A 19151-nucleotide genomic window follows, 5' to 3' on the forward strand; every position below is an offset into this window, starting at 1 on the left:
CACTTGTCAGTGTGGTAAGTGTAACCCAGTTTGCATGATTTGCAGTCCAGCACACATTGCTCTAAAACACTTTCTGGTTAGTACCGTATATACTCGCTTATAAGCCCATTCGCATATAAGCCTACCCCCAAACTGAACAGGTATAAACACTAAAAAGTGTATGACCCGCGTATAAGCTGACCTACAACTCTGAGACATCTCAAGATGCACGAGGTGAGTTCAAAATGCATTTATTTAGGTAAACTTATATTTTGAAAAAGTACATGTATAGTTATCTCAAGGTTGGCTTGCATGATTATTTAAAAGAAATGGTATAAACTTGTTTGAAAAGTAATTTATTTAATTTGGTTTTCTTATTCTGTCTGCCTAATTTAGATTTGTGTATAATTTGAGCGAACGATGACAAGAATTTAGCAGTCACGAGTTGCTGTAACACTACCTCTTTTGACTTGATTATTGTTTGTTTATGCATTATTGCATTGGACATTTTATATCAGTGCACCGGTAATTACGTTTTACTTTGCTTTGAAATTGTAAATACTTAACTCATTATTGTTGTATGGTTTAATGCCATTTTTCAGCACATGATAGACTATAAATGGCGGCCAGTATTAATGATAGAGGAAGAACCCGGGAAAACCCCAGAAAGAACCACCGACCCACGAGAAGCTACTGGCAAGCTTTCTCACATACCCACATTGGCAGAATCTGAGACTCGAACCTACGCAGACAGAGGTGAGATGACAGTGATCCATAATGGAGAGCGCTTTAGGCCACACGGGGCCCCCTTAGCTCATTAAAATGTAATCCCAGTATGACAATACAACAAACAAACAATATGAGTTGATTCAACTCTTGCAATTAGGCTACTGAAGGTATTTACATAATGGCTCCACCACATGTACATTGTAGATTTGATTACAGGCTGAATTAAGTACATCTCTTGGAGTCGAATCATGGGCACTGGTGTGCTAAACTTCAATGACATCTCAAAAATACAATAATGAAGTTTCGGAAATAATGCTTCAAAAAAGTTATGCTAGTACCATAAAAGCTGAGTTGTAGTTTGATTTGATGTAAGCGACCTTACACCATACCTGTCAATTTTCACGCCTGGAGGAAAATAAAAACATCCCGATTTTTGTGGTCACTCCACACCTATCTCCCGATTTCGTAATATCTTCCAAGTTTTGCAGAGAACCTCCGATTATTACATTATGTCTTCTATTTTCATTTCTTCTAAACAAGAAAAGTCCTACATGTTCTGTTGTATCACCTGTGAATTTATTGTTGTGATGAAATAATTACTTTACCAGGAATCCACATCTTCACTAAATAGAATGTCAAGTTTAAATATTATTCACATAAATTAATGATTATTTTTTTTTACCTCTACAATAATGCAAAATTAATAAAATAAACAAAAGCAAAAAAAATAAACCACAACAGTAAAATCATACACAATTCATTTAAATCCCAAGAATGATCACTATGAATGCTTTAACTCCATATGCTGTAGTGCCATTCCCACGAAAGAAACTTACATGAGTGAACACCTGGCATTTTTATACCGTATATACAAATCTTAATTACCATCATTAAATTAAAAGAAGGAATGAAGTACATGCCACACAGCAAATGTGTCCGCAAAAAACTGATTCAGAATACGTGTTTTATAAACAATACTAAATGCTTTATGAGCTGACATTAAGGGAATAAGATTGGATATACAAAGAGGAGGGAAATAGTTGCCACATGTACGGTACCATGAGGCTGGCTATTTTGGTACCTTTTGTTCAACAAAATTAGGAATCCTTTTTTTGGGAATCAATTGCTGATGCTTGCATAGCACAATAGTGTAGAATGTGGTTTCTTTGAATTACGATGGAGGGTCAATCGTTTTCACAAAATAGTTGCATGGATAAGGATTAACTTTTAATTAGTCGCACTGGCTTTCTTGCTTGTTTATGTAAGACTAATCTTCAGCTATTGTGCAGTTTGACCACAGCTGATCAGAATATGAAAATAGGGCACGTTCTGTGGAGAAAAATAGGGCACGTCACAGGGAGAAACGGAGTTCTTTTTTGCGAATTTCACACATATTGGACCAGAAAGATCAGTCAGTTTTTATTGAAAACAAGGCTTTAAAAATACCACGAAAAACCTCCAGATTTTAGGTCCCAATCTCTATATTTGTATTCAGTCACCCTACTTGGCTTTTGAAAAGATCATAGGTATACCTTACAAACAGTTTTACAAAACTATGGTAATTGTGCTATTATGGAATAAAAGTCATATACACATCAATGTACTGGTATAGTTACCAGTCAAAATTCCCTCTATCACAGGCCAGTTTCAAGATTATCTGGCCTGTACTGCTGTCACAAAACAAAAGACAAATTCGCCGACTATCAACATAGGAGATGCCGAAACATCAAGCTTTCCATTTTGTGGAAAGTTATGATGTTTGTTCAGCTAAAACACTAAACTAAAATTGATTGATGTTGATCTTGGTTGATCTGTTATGAGAATTTTAGACTTCCTTAGTTTAGACTCTTCGTGAATATGTAAATTATGATGGTTATGTGCCTTGTACAGTTAAAAATGGGTAACTTTTTAAAAATATTACCTCAATTTGTAAGATCACTTATATCATTGAAAATGAGCAACTCGTGAGAGCGTGATTCATCATAAATGAAACAGGTATTAAGGTCTATCTGAAATGTTATCTGGAAGAATGCAATTTGGTAGAAATGATGAATAAAGCAAAATCATCATCTAATATGTGTGGGAGTAAATAAGGATTTAAGTGATGTTATGTATGCTTTGCACCGTGTAAGTACTGTACATTACAGTTCAGCATGGTCTCCCTGGTAAACTCAACCCACCCACAAATTATGAAGTCTGTATATATCTTTATTTAACTTCATGTTGGAGAAATCAGAAAATATGCACATGCAAAATAATAACAAAATCAATCATTGTACTTTATAACAGTTTAATAATTGTCAGATCACCGAAAGTTACTTTTTTTTACGAGCCTATGTCTGAGGACATGGAAAAAATTATTGTTTCATGTCTGAATATTTACAGCCATTAAAGAAGTCAACAAAAAGACCTAAAAACTGTCAAGTTTAGACATTTGCCCGCAGATAAGCCACACACATACACCGTTCCAGTCCTTTATTTTCTCCTAAATTATTAGGTTTATATGCACATATATATGGTAAGTGACTATACTTACCACTAAACACAGAAACAAAATGTGCAGTAGACATTGTCAGTTTCTCAATTCTAACTTGCTTCCATCCCAGAATAACAAAGACATTTGCAAATTAGTGAAGAGGAGTTGTACCTACCCTTTGCACTTTTGAGGCATGAGCATGCATGCAGGTGTCAGTCTGTAATGAATCTACTCATACACCAGTGCAAATATGAAACCGAGTTGTACACTGATCCTTTAGTTAGAGACAATGTGATGTTCTTCGGTATGTAAGTTACCTCATCTCTTAAACTGGTGGGTGGAATTTCACAAAATCTTATTGTATTCCCCTTGGGGCAATCATCTACTAACATGAGTCATCCTTGGCTGTTACCACATTCAGCCTTTGTAAAGGTTCAACGGTTAAGTTCACAAAAATGACAATTGCATCCACTTTTTTTGATAGTTTCTAATCTGATATCATATATGCTAAATATGAAGATGCATCTTCGAAAGATTTTGCATCATGACTGGGGGGGGGTGATGTGTACTGGGGTGGGGGATTTGGGTTGGTGATGTACGTTTATCAGTCATTGTAAATTGCTCTGGTTTGGTTTCATGTACAGCACGCCTTACTTTGACACGATGTTGAAAATTGCTTCAATTTGATGGGTAGTCTTGAAAATTCCTTCAATTTGATGGGTTTCCTTGAAGAAAAAACATTGAATTCGAGGGGTTGCCTTGAAGAAAAACATTGAATTTGAGGGGTTGCCTTGAAGAAAAACATTGAATTTGAGGAGTTGCCTCAAAAATTCCTTGCTATTGAAAAGTTTTTTATAGTGAATTGCTGAAAAACTCCTAGAACTATCTAAGGGAACATAAATCAAACAGAATAAAAGACATGACTTTTAATATGCCCAATTAATACTGCTTTACATTGTTTCCTAAATTATGAAATAATAAGAATATAAAATGGTATAAAATTGAGTGTATCAATTGATGCATGACAACAGTAGTTACCTGATAAAGTATGGTCCTTTTACAATAGTGTTGCAAATTGTGTTGTTGTTTTTTGTACAGACATATGGAGAAAAATATAGGGAGACAGTTTAATTTTCATAAGAAAATAACTCCTTGAAAACATTTAGAAGTTTTATTAAAAAAAACTGTTCTCTAACGTAGTACAAAACCATAAGCCTTGTTTGTAACATTTGTCAGTAGAAGTTGGTCTTTTTTTATAATGCAATACGATTCTTATCAATCACATCATTGAGGAAGAGCACTAAAGTAATTATACAAAGTCATATGAATTGCTTATGGTGTTGTACAGTTTTAGTGGTTCCTGTTAACCACATTGAGGGAGAGCAGTGTACAAATAATACATTGGACTCGCTTATAATGTTGTACAGTTTGTTGGTTCCTTTTAAGCAGATTGAGGGAGAATACTGCTAATAATACATTGGCCTCACATTGTTGTACAGTTTGGCAATTCCTATTAACTACATAATTGAGGGAGAGCACAGTACTCAAAATATGTTAGTCTCACTTATAATGTACAGTTGGGTGGTTTCTATTAACCACATTGAGGGAGGGCACTGTGCTAAGGATACAATTGGCCTCACAGTGTTGTACAGTTTGGTAGTTCCTATTAACCACATTATTGAGTTAGAGCACTTGACTCAAAATTCATTGACTTCGCTCATAATGTACAGTTTGGTGGTTCCTATTAAGCACATTGATGGAGAGCACTGCTAAGAATACATTGGCCTCACTTGTAATGTTATACAGGTTTGTGGTTTCTATTAGCCACATTGTTTAGGGAGAGCACTGTGCTAAGAATACATTGGCCCCACTGTTGTTTGGTGGTTCCTATTAACCTTGTTATTGAGGAGGAACACTGTTCTAAGAATATGTTGGCCTAAATTGTAATTAAGTTTGATGGTTCATATTGACCACATTATTGAGGGGGAGTATTGAGCTAAGAATACATTGGCATAACTTATAATGCAATACAATTCCAAAAAAGCATGTTATCATTATGGAACGCTGCATTTACTGTGCATGGGAGACAGAACAGAAAAAAATGTTGATCCTGAATAACATTTTGAAGAAGATTGATCAATCATTTTTTTCTCCTCAGAAAATTGCGAAAACAGAAGATTGCAGAAAATGTATCAACCAATGACAAACCTTCTAAAACAGAGGCACTATCATCCAAGAAGTATCCATACAACTTTATCAGAAAGAATCGGTACAGGATCAACCCAGAGTCCTTCAGTTGCTTGTCTGGAGAACAGAAGTGTGCCACTTGTAAGTCAATTCACAATTCAGAATTGTGCAGGGTTTGAAAAAATTCCACATCATGCAAAACTAGGAGTATGCAAGTAAAAATTTACAAAATAATTTTTTTTGTTGATATTTATGCAGATGTTATGATAATCGTATTACTGGGCAGGGTGTCAAATTTTTCCAACCTGACCTTCCATTTTTCATTGACCTGTTTGTAACATTTTGGGATTAAAACAGTTGCAGGTTATCAACTATTCATAGTGGATCATCCCAGTGATTTTAGTTTTAAAAGAGGACAAGACTAATCAGAAATCAGTTTCCAGAATTTTTTATGGAAGAATTTTAAGTTCTTATAGATTGTGACAGAGTGCTCACACCTTTTTAGTAGCAGTCCTTTCTGCAATGCCGAGGTGGCCTCAAATGAGGGGTAGTATCCTATGAAAAGTATTGTGTGGTCAAAATATTGTACATGATGGGGAGGTGTTGGTCACGTTTTAGAGAAACTTTATCAAATGAAAGACCACTGATTATCATGATGCTTCTATAAAAAAAAATGCTGGAATTTGGTGATCTGCATGTTCACGTATCTTAATGTCATACAACTCCTACAGTAGGGCTTATGGGGTGGCCAGTTGTCTATGGTCTGTCCATCCATTAGCACAAGGACCATATTTTCCGGCCTATAAATCTATGTGGAGTATAAGTTGAATTCACTAACTTTGTCAGTTTTCCATCCTTCGTCCATATATAAGTTGATTCAGCGTATAAGACGAGACCAGGTCAATAACTTGGCTTTGTATTTTACACTAGTAACTTGCTGCTTCGTGAATATTAATGGTATCACTGTAGGATATTACATATTACTGATGCTAACGTGATTGTAATTTTACTCCTGTACACGGCACTGATATATTCCGTTATCAATTGACACAGCTGAATAAACAGTCCATGCTTGTTTTAATTATGATATCCATTGCAACAAGAGCCACTTGGCTTAGCATGCTATGTACATACATGCCAACCATTACGCTTTTCGTGTAATCATTCCGCTTTTTTTCACTAAATTACACCTTACGTGTTATCTATATTCGGATCATGCGTTTTCGATATATCCCCCTCCCCAAAAAATTAATAACTTGTTTTCTCAAGCAAGCGCCTTTGGACTTCTCTTCACCATTCTCAGTGAAGCACCTTTTGATGCCTTCAGTAAACATCAGCTATTTTGAGCGGGTTTTCGTAGTGCCACCTTCGGGGGAAAACCCCCTATTAGATACCCCATTCATCGCTGTGAATGACCATTACGTCAGATCACGTGGTCGCTGTTTATGCTCTGGTCGAAATCTGCTATTTAAAGTAACTGGGCCTTTTTTTCCACTCTCCAAAATGGAGGTCGCGGATTTCATTCAGTACTTACTCAAGTTTTCACAATTAGAATCGCAACTATGAAAGCTTCAATAACTTAGGTAAAGACTCTGATATTTATATAGGCAGCAATTTTTATGAATTATCAAATTCAGATGACTTAGTGATGTAGACACAGACAAAGAACTTGTAAATTTTGAGTATGAGAAATGGCAGCTACAGTTGGTCATGCGGCTTCACTGACTTGACAGTGAACGAATTCTCTCAAGATTTTAAACCACATAAATTATTTTTGACCAGTTGTGTCAGTCCTTTAGAGGGATTCTTGTCCCATTTTTGTCATGATAATTCTCTTAATTTTAAATTGTCTAATGCCTAAGCTAGGTTCTAAACGGGTTTTCATTTGTAATTTTGTTGTACAGCTATAGTACTTTTAATTATTAGATATTAATAACAGTTTATGTACATTAGTGTGTTTATCTACCTGGATTTAGCTGATTTATGGCAAGAACTTTAACAAACTGCCGATCCAGGTAAGTAGGAGAAATAAATTTTAATAAATGTACATTTTTCTTAGTTTTCTGTAATTATGGCATGTAATATATAGATCACTCTTGTTATGCTAAGATTGCTCTTTTTTTTGTCACTCATTTTAGTAATAATTACACTTATACTTTTTGGGAAGGGGGATGGCATGTATGAATGTTTAGGTTCACATTTAATATAATTTCCCATTGATCAGGTACCCAAATAACCGATTTTTATGATCGTCGGGTACCGTTGACCTTTTTTTAAAACTTTGAACTCTCTAAAGGCATAAAAGAAATATATTTAGAAAGAGACCAACATTTCATAGTCAGTGTAAGTTTAGTCTAAATTTATATTTTGCATGATAACTAATGTTCACAATGACTACTGTGACAACTTTGTAGAGATTCACATAAAAGATAATCCTACACAAGTCAAATGTTTTAATAAATTTATTACAGATGGCCACTACCTTCAGAATTTGCTCAGATTCACATCAGAAAGACGTGTCATGTATACATTTGTAGAAGAAACAGAGGCACACAAGGTAATTTTTGTTGAATTCGTAATTGTTCGTGCTGAACCAGTTTTCTCATATTTAGTAGTTGAATAAACAAGAAATTTAAAGACCCCATAAGCAATGATCTATCTGTGAACAGGACACTGTGACCCTCTGTGGACAAGATATTATGATCTTCTGTGAATAAGACATTGCGACCCTCTGTGGACAAGATAGTATGATCTTCTGTGAATAAGACATTGCGACCCTCTGTGACAATATAGCATGATCTTCTGTGAATAAGACATTGTGACCCTCTGTGGACAAGTTAATATGATCTTCTGTGAGTAAGACATTGTGACCCTCTGTGGACAAGATAGCATGATCTTCTGTGAATAAGACATTGTGATCCTCTGTGGACAAGTTAATATGATCTTCTGTGAATAATACATTGTGACCCACTGTGGACAAGATAGCATGATCTTCTGTGAATAAGACATTGCGACCCTCTGTGACAAGATAGTATGATCTTCTGTGAATAAGACATTGCGACCCTCTGTGGACAGTATAGTATCATCTTCTGTGAATAAGACATTGTGACCCTCCGTGGACAGTATAGTATGATCTTCTGTGAATAAGACATTGTGACCCTCTGTATGCAAGTTAATATGATCTTCTGTGAATAAGACATTGCGACCCTCTATGACAAGATAGTATGATCTTCTGTGAATAAGACATTGTGACCCTCTGTATGCAAGTTAATATGATCTTCTGTGAATAAGACATTGCGACCCTCTATGACAAGATAGTATGATCTTCTGTGAATAAGACATTGCGACCCTCTGTGACAGTATAGTATGATCTTCTGTGAATAAGACATTGCGATCCTCTGTGGACAAGTTAATATGATCTTCTGTGAATAAGGCATTGTGACCCTTTGTGGACAGTAGAGTATGATCTTCTGTGAATAAGACATTGTGACCCTCTGTGTGCAAGTTAATATGATCTTTTGTGAAGAAAATATGACATCAGTGAAAACATACTTTTTTAAAAACAACATAACCTTATTGTGAAGACAGTTTGACATCTTTGAAGCCTGTATAACATCTTTAAAAACAAGACCCTATGTGAATACAGCTGGACACATGTGAAGACAATATTACCACATGTGAAGACTCTATAACCTGCTATAGTCAGATGTCTCGCTAGGATTTTAAAACTTGGAGTCCCACCAGCAAATGTTGCAGTCTCCTCCCAGAAGCATATTGTGTGTACCTGAAGTGGCTAAATGTCCAAATGAAAAGAACCAATGGTTGCCCCATAATATAATTTTCCAAATTCTTTACACCACTACATAGAGCTCTTGTTTGTCCATCAGAGTGAGACTAAATTTTGTCAAATATCAGCACAGCTACAATTACTAATTGATCAACACTTTTCCCCACTTAGCAGGTGACTGAAGCAGGAGTGGCAAGTCTTTGAATTTGCCACTCAGCTATTACATGCATATGGAGGGCTCCTGAGTAAGTCCCAGATTTAAAAAAATGCATCCAAATATGTCTGATTAAGCATTTCCAAGACCTCTGTATAGTATGGCTAGCTGTGATGATGATATGTGTAATGACAGTCAGTGTGATGAAAACAATAGGACATTCTGCAATGACAATGTTACCTTCTTTACAGACAGAATGATTTATTGTAAAGAGACTATGTCGTGTAAAGAGAATACGACCATTTTGAAAACAACATGACCTCTTTCCTTTTACAGGCATATCATGAATTTATGTTGAAAATAAATTATTTTAACCGTATTATGACATTTCTGTTTGTAATCATGTCTTGTGTTGGTGCTAGTGCTCAACAGAATCTAGAAATATAGTTTTATGTTGGTGCTTGTGCTAACAAAATCACAAAAGGGGATGAAAGTATTGGATAGGAATTTATTTCAGTGAAGATTAGTGATTAAAATTTTTGTAACTTATCGTGTTATACTTCTGATTTTTATCTAAACCACTGCTGACCATTAGTGTAACATATTTTCTAGCTGGTACTTATAATGGCGGACTTAAGTTCTTAATGAAAACATGTTGCAAAGATGATAAATTTACTATAAAATCAAATACAATCATTCAATAACAATAAAGTCTCGGGTTTGAACCTGACTGAGTGATACCAAAGACCTAAAAATGGTACTAACAGCTGCCTCGCTTGGTGCTCAACATTAAGAGGCTGGTGTTAGAACTGGTCAGACTGTTGTCAGGATAATGTGACTGGGTGGGACATTATGTTACATGTCTGGAGCATGATGCCCCATTGATAGACATCACTGTAAACTGTCACACTGCAGACATCGTAAGCATATGACTGATTTTTTTTAAAGCTACTTTAAAAGTCCAAATCTCACACACACACACACAGACTAAAGCTTAATGGGGGCAAGATTCGGAACCTACCACATTAGTAACCCATTTCTGATACATGGAATACATACTTGTGTGCCTACTTCTGTTGGCATCATGCATGCAGGGTAACAGAAGCATGCAACAGTAGAAAATATCCCAATTATACCCCAGTGTTGTGGTATGGCAAGATATTCTGAGCCCCCTTTATCACAAAACTTAATTCAGGTCACCCCAATGAGTAAGAAAGTTTTTTTAAATAATTTTGGGCCCCCACTTGTAGTTGCTGGGAATGCTATGTCATTGGTCCAGTGTATCATTAACCTGATTGAAAAACATTGTAGACCCAGTAGAAGTCCATGGCTGAATAACAGTGTTGACCAGAAAAAAGTATTGTACCATATTTACCCCAGTGTATCATGAATCTGACTGAAGAATAATGTAGACCCAGAAAAAAGTGATGTACTATATTTAACCCCGTGTATAATTTATCTGACTGAAGAAAAATGTAGACCCAGAAAAAAGTGATGTACTATATTTAACCCCGTGTATAATTTATCTGACTGAAGAAAAATGTAGACCCAGAAAAAAGTGATATATCATATTTACCCGTGTATCATGTATCAGACTGAAGAAAAATTTAGACCCAGAAAAAGTGATGCATCATATTTACCCCTGTGTATCATGTATCTGACCGAAGAAAAATGTAGACCCAGATAAAGTAATGTATCATATTTACCCCATTGTATCATGTATATCTGACTGAAGAAAAATCTAGACCCAGAAAAAAGTGTTGTACTATATTTACCCCTGTGTATCATGTATCTGGCTGAATAACAGTGCAAGTCTGACTCAGTTGAAGAAGTCATTAAAGAAGATGATATTTTATTTGGATTAAATAAAACATGTATCTAATATAACAGTGTTCAAGTAAAATGTCATCCCCTGAATTCTGTGGTACATTCATTTATTTTCCATATGAATCCAGGTAGGTAAAATATAACATAAATGTTGATTCAGACTAGTTCTTTTGCTTTTTGATGAGGGTGCATAGGGGTATCCTTGGCCACCATTGAATTTAACCTTTTTCGTTGCTTAAATTTGTTTCCAAAACAAGGGAAAATGTTCTCACAAAATTAAGGATTTTTCCGTCCCAGTTATCAGTACATTATAACAAATTATGGAACATTTTATTATTTATATTCTGTTTATATATTTTTCCTTCATAACCGAATGGAATAAATGTGTTTTGCTCTCTTCATAATGTGCACCCCCATTTTGTTGTTTTACCCCAATTTTAGTAACACATGTGCATAAAACCCTCTCTGCGAAAGTAGTGAGAACAGTGGTATGAAATAAATAGAAAACCACGTTCATGTTTTTTCATGCTTAAGGCTGTAACATTTACGCAAATTTCTTGTCGGCATGTGCTTTTTGAATAATTAATTATTTTTGTATAAATTTTGTTGTCAGGTCTGGCTGCAAGAATTAAAAGGTAGCAGTCTTTCTGGGAAGCCATGGGGTAAAGACATTGAGAGCCTACTCCAGATTATGTCCGGACATAAAAATCTGAATAGTGTAATAACAGTAATGAAGATTTTATTAAGGTATGTATTGTAACAGTGTCACAACAGTAAACAATATAGTGTAATGACAGAAATAAAGATAATGTCAAGGTAAGTTGAAGAAACAGTAATGAAGATTTTAACAGGGCAGGGTTCTTTGTGGAAATGGTCAACATCAGCCTAGCCTTGTGGATAAAGTCACAACTTGATGCCTTTGGTGACTTTTTTAAAAATGTACATTTCATTGAGTTTTTACTGTAAAGTTCTTCAGAAACTGTTGTGTCTTATGTCTTGACAATACAGTGAGCACTCAGTATATGTAAGAAACTAAAGTGTAAGATGACCTAATCAACAACACAGTACAGTTATGGCTTCCTGCAAACCACATTAGAATATACATGTACCACTGTACACTATGACACAGGCTTACACATCACATTCAAAAATGCTTATAGTTCCCAACAAAACTCATGATGATATTCCACTAGATTTATGGGAAACCATGTAAGTCTTTTTTTAAAAGTAGTTTTAGAGAAATCTAAGGCATTTAATCATGTCATTGGCATGCAATCATGTCATTTGGTGCATTGCTAGACTTAGTATCAGAGGTGTTGAGTGTAGTGCTACACTTAGTATAAGAAGTGTAGATGATGGGTGTATTGAAACCGTGTTAAACAAATTTGTACAAACAGGCATGTAGTGCAGTGCTACACTCAGTATCAGAGGTGTTGAGTGTAGTGCTAAACTTTGTATCAAAAGCATAGATGATGAATACATTGAAACCCTGTTACACAAATTCATGCAATCATGTCATGGGTGCATTGCTACACTTAGTATCAAAAGTGTAGATGATGAGTACATTAAATCCTGTTACACAAATTCATGCAATCATGTCATAGGTGCATTGCTACACTTAGTATCAAATGTGTTGATGATGAGTACATTAAATCCTGTTACACAAATTCAGATACATTATGGTCATGATGTGGCTGCTGAAATTGTTCAATAATTTCACCAATTATTTCAAGTATTAAAATATTTTGGTGCCAGAATAATCAATAGTTTAATTAATGATATGGCAATATGTGTTGTATTCTTGAAGGTGAAACATATTTTGTCACTGCTTCTTGCTTTTTTTTAAACACATTAGTTCCATTAAAAAGCAAGATTAAATTTTGTCCAGTCAGCTGTTTTCCTGACATTATGTGCTTTTTGAATGGGTTAGGCAGGAAAATGTGTTTCTTGTCACTGTGTTCTTCTGCCGACCCTAGCACTTATTTCTCCCCAGGTGAATTTGCTTTTTTAAATTCATGACGCTTTTGCATCAAATTGAGGTGGTTTTGCCCAGCACTTGAAGCACTTTGTACACTATATATACTAATTATTATTATTATTATTATTATTTTTAAAATTCCTACTTATCTACCCTAATTTTAAAACCAGTGCAATAGGAAACACATGTTGGTGTGGATGGGCTTAGAATGATTTGGATTGTGTGAAAGTTTTTGGAAATCAGAAGAGAGTCTTAAAACATTTCATTTGAATATAAGGTAGTAGCATATTTCTTGAAAAGTAATGACTTTCTTTTAGAAATATCTGGCGGTGTCTTAGCTTTAGCATAACCGTGTGACAATAAAGCAACCCTCAACACACTGATGACCTGAGTAGGTGTACAACTGTTATTCAGATGAAACATCTAACAATTTTGACAATCACTGACTATTAACTTCTCACAGGTCTGATTCATAGAGATGCGTGGCAGCTTGTTGAAAGTGAAGCTTTCTCCACCTGAAATGATACCTGGATTACTGACAAATCTCACTGTAAATCACACTCATTCTGCTTTCATCTTGTCATGGACTACAAACTTGAGGAGAAATATTCTTCCACTAGCATTGGCCTCGGCACATATTTAAACATATTTTTATACAGCTTAACTGCATATTAATAGTTCTTTCTTCCTAGGGCCAAGGTAACAATTTGGTGTTGGTTTCATAGTACCAACCACATGAGATGGGTCTAAGTGGGCTAACTTCATATATATACATTATTACTACATTTTTGGTAAAGTGTTTCCATTTGTTCAGGTTGTGTTTTCAGTCTATTTCTCAGATGCTGTTCCATAGCTGCCAACCCTCACGAATTTGGTGTGAATTTCACGACTTTTTCAGCGATTCATGGATTCACGCCGCAAGCCAAAAATTCACGAATTCTCCAATCCTCAATTATTTTAAATCTTTAATAAAATAACCGATTTCCCGTTAAGCGCTAGTCGTGATATTCGCAGTTGCCGAAACGGTCCGGTACTGCTTGTCACGATATTAGTAGATCTACAGCCGATTAGTACAGTTGGCCCGGTAGCAAGCATTTCAGCCTATTTTAATCTGTATGTATAAGAGTAGTTTTACAAATGCATTTGAGAGAAACTGGGACCTAGCTGGAATTTTGCTCCGCGCATGCTTCACCAACAATGATTTGAGTTACGGTTCAGCATCGCATGTACGATTTTGAAAACGTCTTCACCACTAAGAAAAAAGAACTTTATTACTCAAAAAGTGAAGTTTAATTTGGAATATATCAAAAACTGGCCGTGCATTCTGCCATTAAACATTGATATTCATCATGCTTTTTGCACTCAGTGCGCCATCGCAGAGACGATGTGAGGAAGCACGTCGGTTGCAAAAAACACGTAGAAGTTGCGAAAATTAAGAATTCGCAGATTTCAGCTCCGGAATATTTTAAACAATTGGCGGAAGAAATGCAGGCTACCAACACTGAAACATTATTTGTGAGTTTTCTTGTTGAACACAATCTACCTTTATCAGCTGGAGACCATGCTAAACATTTGTTCTGACAAATGTTGCCGGACTTGAAAATCGATTCCAAATTTTCGTGTGGAAGGACCAAAAGTGCTGCAGCTCCTGTGCATTCCTCACAGCAACAGTGCAAGCGAAAGTGTATTTTCTCTTTTGAGGAAAAATAAGACTTTAGGGCCTCCTTAGCTGCAGAAAATTTGTCAGTAATTTTAGTCACCAAGATCAACCAGCCGGCAAGAAGTCTGAACTGTTTAGAAAACAAATTTATGATCAAGCAGTTGAGGAAGTTCAAGTCTGCCACAGTATCATGTCTTGATAAATAAATATTTCTGCATATATGTAGTGTTTTAGTTTTATATTGCGAACTTGATATAGTGTAGTATTGACGGTCAGAGTGGATGGAGTTATTGTCATGGTATTTTTCACGAATTCTTGTCCAAATTCACGACTTTTTATCCCTATTTTCACTAATTGTGAGCCTGGAAGGTTGGCAGCTATGCTGTTCATGCTAGAATCATCACACTAGCCAATTGTGTGCATCCCAGTACCACACCCTTATTCCAAAAGATGGTCATTGTGACCTACATTTCACATAATTTTTGCATTTACCTAGTGACCGCAGGTTCATTTAATGCTGTGTACTTGCTCTCCTATCTAGAATCATAAAATTTAGCGAGTACTATTCTCTCATTGCAGAAGTTGGTCAGTATGACATATTTTGGGCATCACTGACGTGGGTTATATTTATGTTTGATGATCATTTTTTAGGTACTGGTAGAATCATGGGATTGAGACGGGTCTGCAGTTCTGTTAGTACCACACCTTTTTTACAAAAGAAGCTCATTGTGGTCAATATCTTACTTTAGTCAGCTACCATGGTATTTCCTTTGGCAAGGCACTTTACTCCACTTGCCTTGGCACTAAATAACCTCTTGTTGTTGTGCCATAAAACACCAAACTAAACTTTGGCTTTGGTTAAGGTTTTGCATTTAACTTTTGACTACACTAGTTTTTTGCATGCTATATGCATACCATCATACCTAGTTTCATGAAACATGGTGATGAGATGCATGCTGACAAGAGTTGTTGCCAAAACAGGTCTCTGTGACCTTTACTTGATGCATCAGCATCATTTTGGGTTCCAAAGTCATGTATTGGATGGCGTTTTATGTTGTACTACATCCCTACAACCAAAGACAGTCACTGTAAATTTATACTTTAACTAACATTGGGTACATAGATGTATATGTTGAGCTCATGACCAGATTCTTCCATGCTATATATATTAAAGCCTACACTCAAGTTCCTTTCTGATCAGTGCAGCAGGAATAATTATGTTTATTCATGGTAAACTTGACATATTTATCACCAAGTTAAGCTGTGTATTATATATGTGAAAGTGTACAAGAATTCTGTGAGTAAACTGCATTCATTTCATACAAGGCTTCACTTGTAGTAGCCGATCAAGGTGATTAGCTATAATAGTGGTCATACTGGTAGTCATTCCAAGGTTAATCAAAGTCTTGGACTTTAATCCTGTAAAATATGGCTTCTTGGACACTGATATTGATAATAGCTTATGAAGCAAATGTTAAGAACAGGGTTAAGGTCAGTCAACCACTTATCCTCTTGTCCTGTTTGGGTAAAAGTGGCTGTGCCAAGAAAAACTTAACAACTAACTTGTCCCTGGTCTTAGTAGAAGCAGATTTATGCTCAGGAAATACATTTGTATTTTATATCCTTAACAAGCATCAAGTTAAACATTGCTTAACATCTACTGTGCATCAATTATTGGATGCTTATGTTTATTGTAAATACTTATCAGCCCAGAAAATGTTGCAAAGGAAGTCAGCTTTGATTTCTGCACAGATAACTGAGGTAAACTTGATGCTTCAGTGTTTAGAAATCATGAAAATATTGTCACAAGTCAAGACCGCAAGTTCAGAAACCTTCTGATACAGGTAGGCACAGTTTTTATAATAAATAGAAAAAATGTATATACACACTAAGTCATGATTTCTCTAAATGATGTTTGAATTTACAGCAATACTTTTAGGTACTATTTTATTGTGGAGAAATTTTTCTTTTCATCTATCTCACATCTTTTTTAGTTTGACCTGTGTTAAGTTAAAAGCCATAGAATGTCAAAATTTTGTCATATTTACTCTCATCTGTTACAATAGCTTGAGGTGGTCATTTTCAAGATTACAGCTTTAAAAATACATTGTCACAGCAAATGGTTTGATACCAGCAGATATTTTAATAAGTATGTCATTAGTTTTCCGAAAATAAATGGTCACAGCTTACAGTCAAAAGAAGCACATCAGTTGTCTCTGCCAATTCTCAAGTTTCACACCATGCATTCCTTTTTTTTTTTCAGTTAGAAAGGACAAAATGCTGAGTGCAGCTAGTTGGTCTTAATTTTAGGGCCATGATGTAATAATCTTCCAGCACCTTTGAGCAGTCAGTTGAGTTTGATAGACTTCTTTACATTGTCAAAAAACCATTAAGAAATCATGTGCAGGTTATAAAGTTTAAATTTCTAAAGTCAGGGCATTGTCTGGGTTACCTTGAAACGCCTTGATTTTCCTGAAACCAAAAGGAATTAATAAGTAGTTTTCGTTTTTCAGAATTAAATAAAATGGGGGGAAAAAACATTCTCTCACGAAGTTTATGCCGGAACATAAATTTTTCCACTGGCCACTGCACAGTTGTACATTTTGAACTTCCAATTATATGAAGCCTGGATGTAGCATTGGTTTAAATTGGAATCATTCGTTTCGACTTGGCTGGCAGCCAATTTCTAGATCCCAAAAAAATACAAAGTTTGGATTATCAGATCTGTCTCAGAGAGCTTTGCAAAATCATATTATTCCAGAAGGATATTGATTTCCATGCAATGGGAGGGAGTGCTTCACATTCACATGCAGCTTGAAAAAAAAACAAGCTCTTTTAATGGCGCTTAATACAGGCAAAACAAGAAGCCTTCAGCATGAAATAATTTTGACAAAATTGTATGTCTGTGAACACAGATTCAAGTTTTGAAATAGAAACTGTATATAGTTTTAATTATGAAATTAGTTCATTCCGGTTCTATTTAGGGATTGAGTGGAAATAGGACAGACAAAAATTGCAATGAACACGATAAATCTAAAAATATAGAATACAGCTAAGCTGAGAAAAATATTTAACATATCTAATATTAAATAGTTTAAAATATCCCTATGCTGTTTTTAAATAAGTGATAATTTAAAAAAACAAATATCTTTACTTTTCTTGTTTATGGGGATGAATGAAGGAGAAAGAAAGGTACTGAAAAAGCCATTGAAACAATGGCAGCTGCTGATGATGACTGTGCATTGAAAGGAAAGATCCATAGGAAAATTTCCTTTATCACGGCATCAAAATAATTTGAGGAAAAGTGAAAAGGACAAAATCGCTGAACTTGGAGCTCTTGAAAAACAGCTTGATGACAAGCTACAAGAACTGAAAAGTTCACTCGAAAATATTTTGGACTTTGTAAATAGTGTAGTGTAGACAGAGTAAAATGAACTTTGTTCAGTGACTACATTATTCCAATACCCAGATGTAGGATGTTTAATATTAATGGGAAAGATATCAATGATCTTAGTACTGACTTCATATTTTATTTTTGTTTTTTCTTAAAATAAATTTGCAAGAAATGTTCCTCATATGGAGTAATAGTAAGTATTGACTTGTGTTTGCATACAGTTCCATTTATGTATTCTTTAAAATTAATGTAATAATGCACCTTGAAAAACACGATTTTGAACTTTGAAAAACCTTGAAAAAAAATTTGAAAAGTTTGAAAGAAATATGCTACTAACCCTGTGGTTTATTTATCAAGGGTTTCAGAATCTTGGTCCTTACTCCGGACATGATATTTTCATGGTTTTGGCCCATTTTTAGTGTCATGCTTGCATTGGGTACCCGTGGTTTTGTTTTAAAAACCATTGGATAGGGTACAATGTTGAGTAAAGACAAGAATGAGAATCTGTTGCAACTTTCTTTTTAAAGATAAAAGAAAAAAAAATCACTATTTTATAAACTCGTGCTAGTTTTAGTATGTCTTTTATGCCCTGTTACAAGTAGACAGATTTCGTTCTTTAGATCACATTAGTCTGAATTGTCTGCATGATTGATAATTTTTATACTGCTTGTTGGTTATATTAGTCCATGGAGACTGTTGACAGGGGCAAGATGGTTATAATAGTCCATGGAGACTGTTGACAGATTTCTAGGGGCAAGCATTAAGAATGATTACATTCTGGGTTTTTTATGGACTGCTCATGCTTTCTATTTCTCCTTTTTTCAGCAAATCTCAGAAAGAAATGGACCATTTAGTCCAGAAGAAAGAACTCAAAGGGTAATATGACCAAACCTTTCATAGATAACTGCATTTATTACATATAGCTGTAACTCTGCTTTATTGATTAAAAAGGGAATAACATGGTACATATAATCTGTGAT

General features: G+C 35.2%; 1 protein-coding gene across 1 annotated transcript in view; it reads left to right on the top strand.

Annotated features, from left to right (window-relative positions):
- LOC149776793 (uncharacterized) overlaps positions 1-19151 on the top strand; it is a 59616-nt gene that overhangs the window by 7828 nt on the left and 32637 nt on the right. Inside the window, exons 3-6 of the mRNA XM_089941483.1 lie at positions 5343-5512; positions 7843-7928; positions 11753-11886; positions 18997-19047. Coding sequence (XP_089797609.1) covers positions 5343-5512; positions 7843-7928; positions 11753-11886; positions 18997-19047 — 441 coding nt within the window. The remainder of the gene's footprint in view (positions 1-5342; positions 5513-7842; positions 7929-11752; positions 11887-18996; positions 19048-19151) is intronic.

Source organism: Sinohyriopsis cumingii, chromosome 18, assembly GCF_028554795.1.
Source record: "Sinohyriopsis cumingii isolate HCF-2022 chromosome 18, ASM2855479v2, whole genome shotgun sequence".
In the NCBI taxonomy this organism is placed as follows: domain Eukaryota; kingdom Metazoa; phylum Mollusca; class Bivalvia; order Unionida; family Unionidae; genus Sinohyriopsis; species Sinohyriopsis cumingii.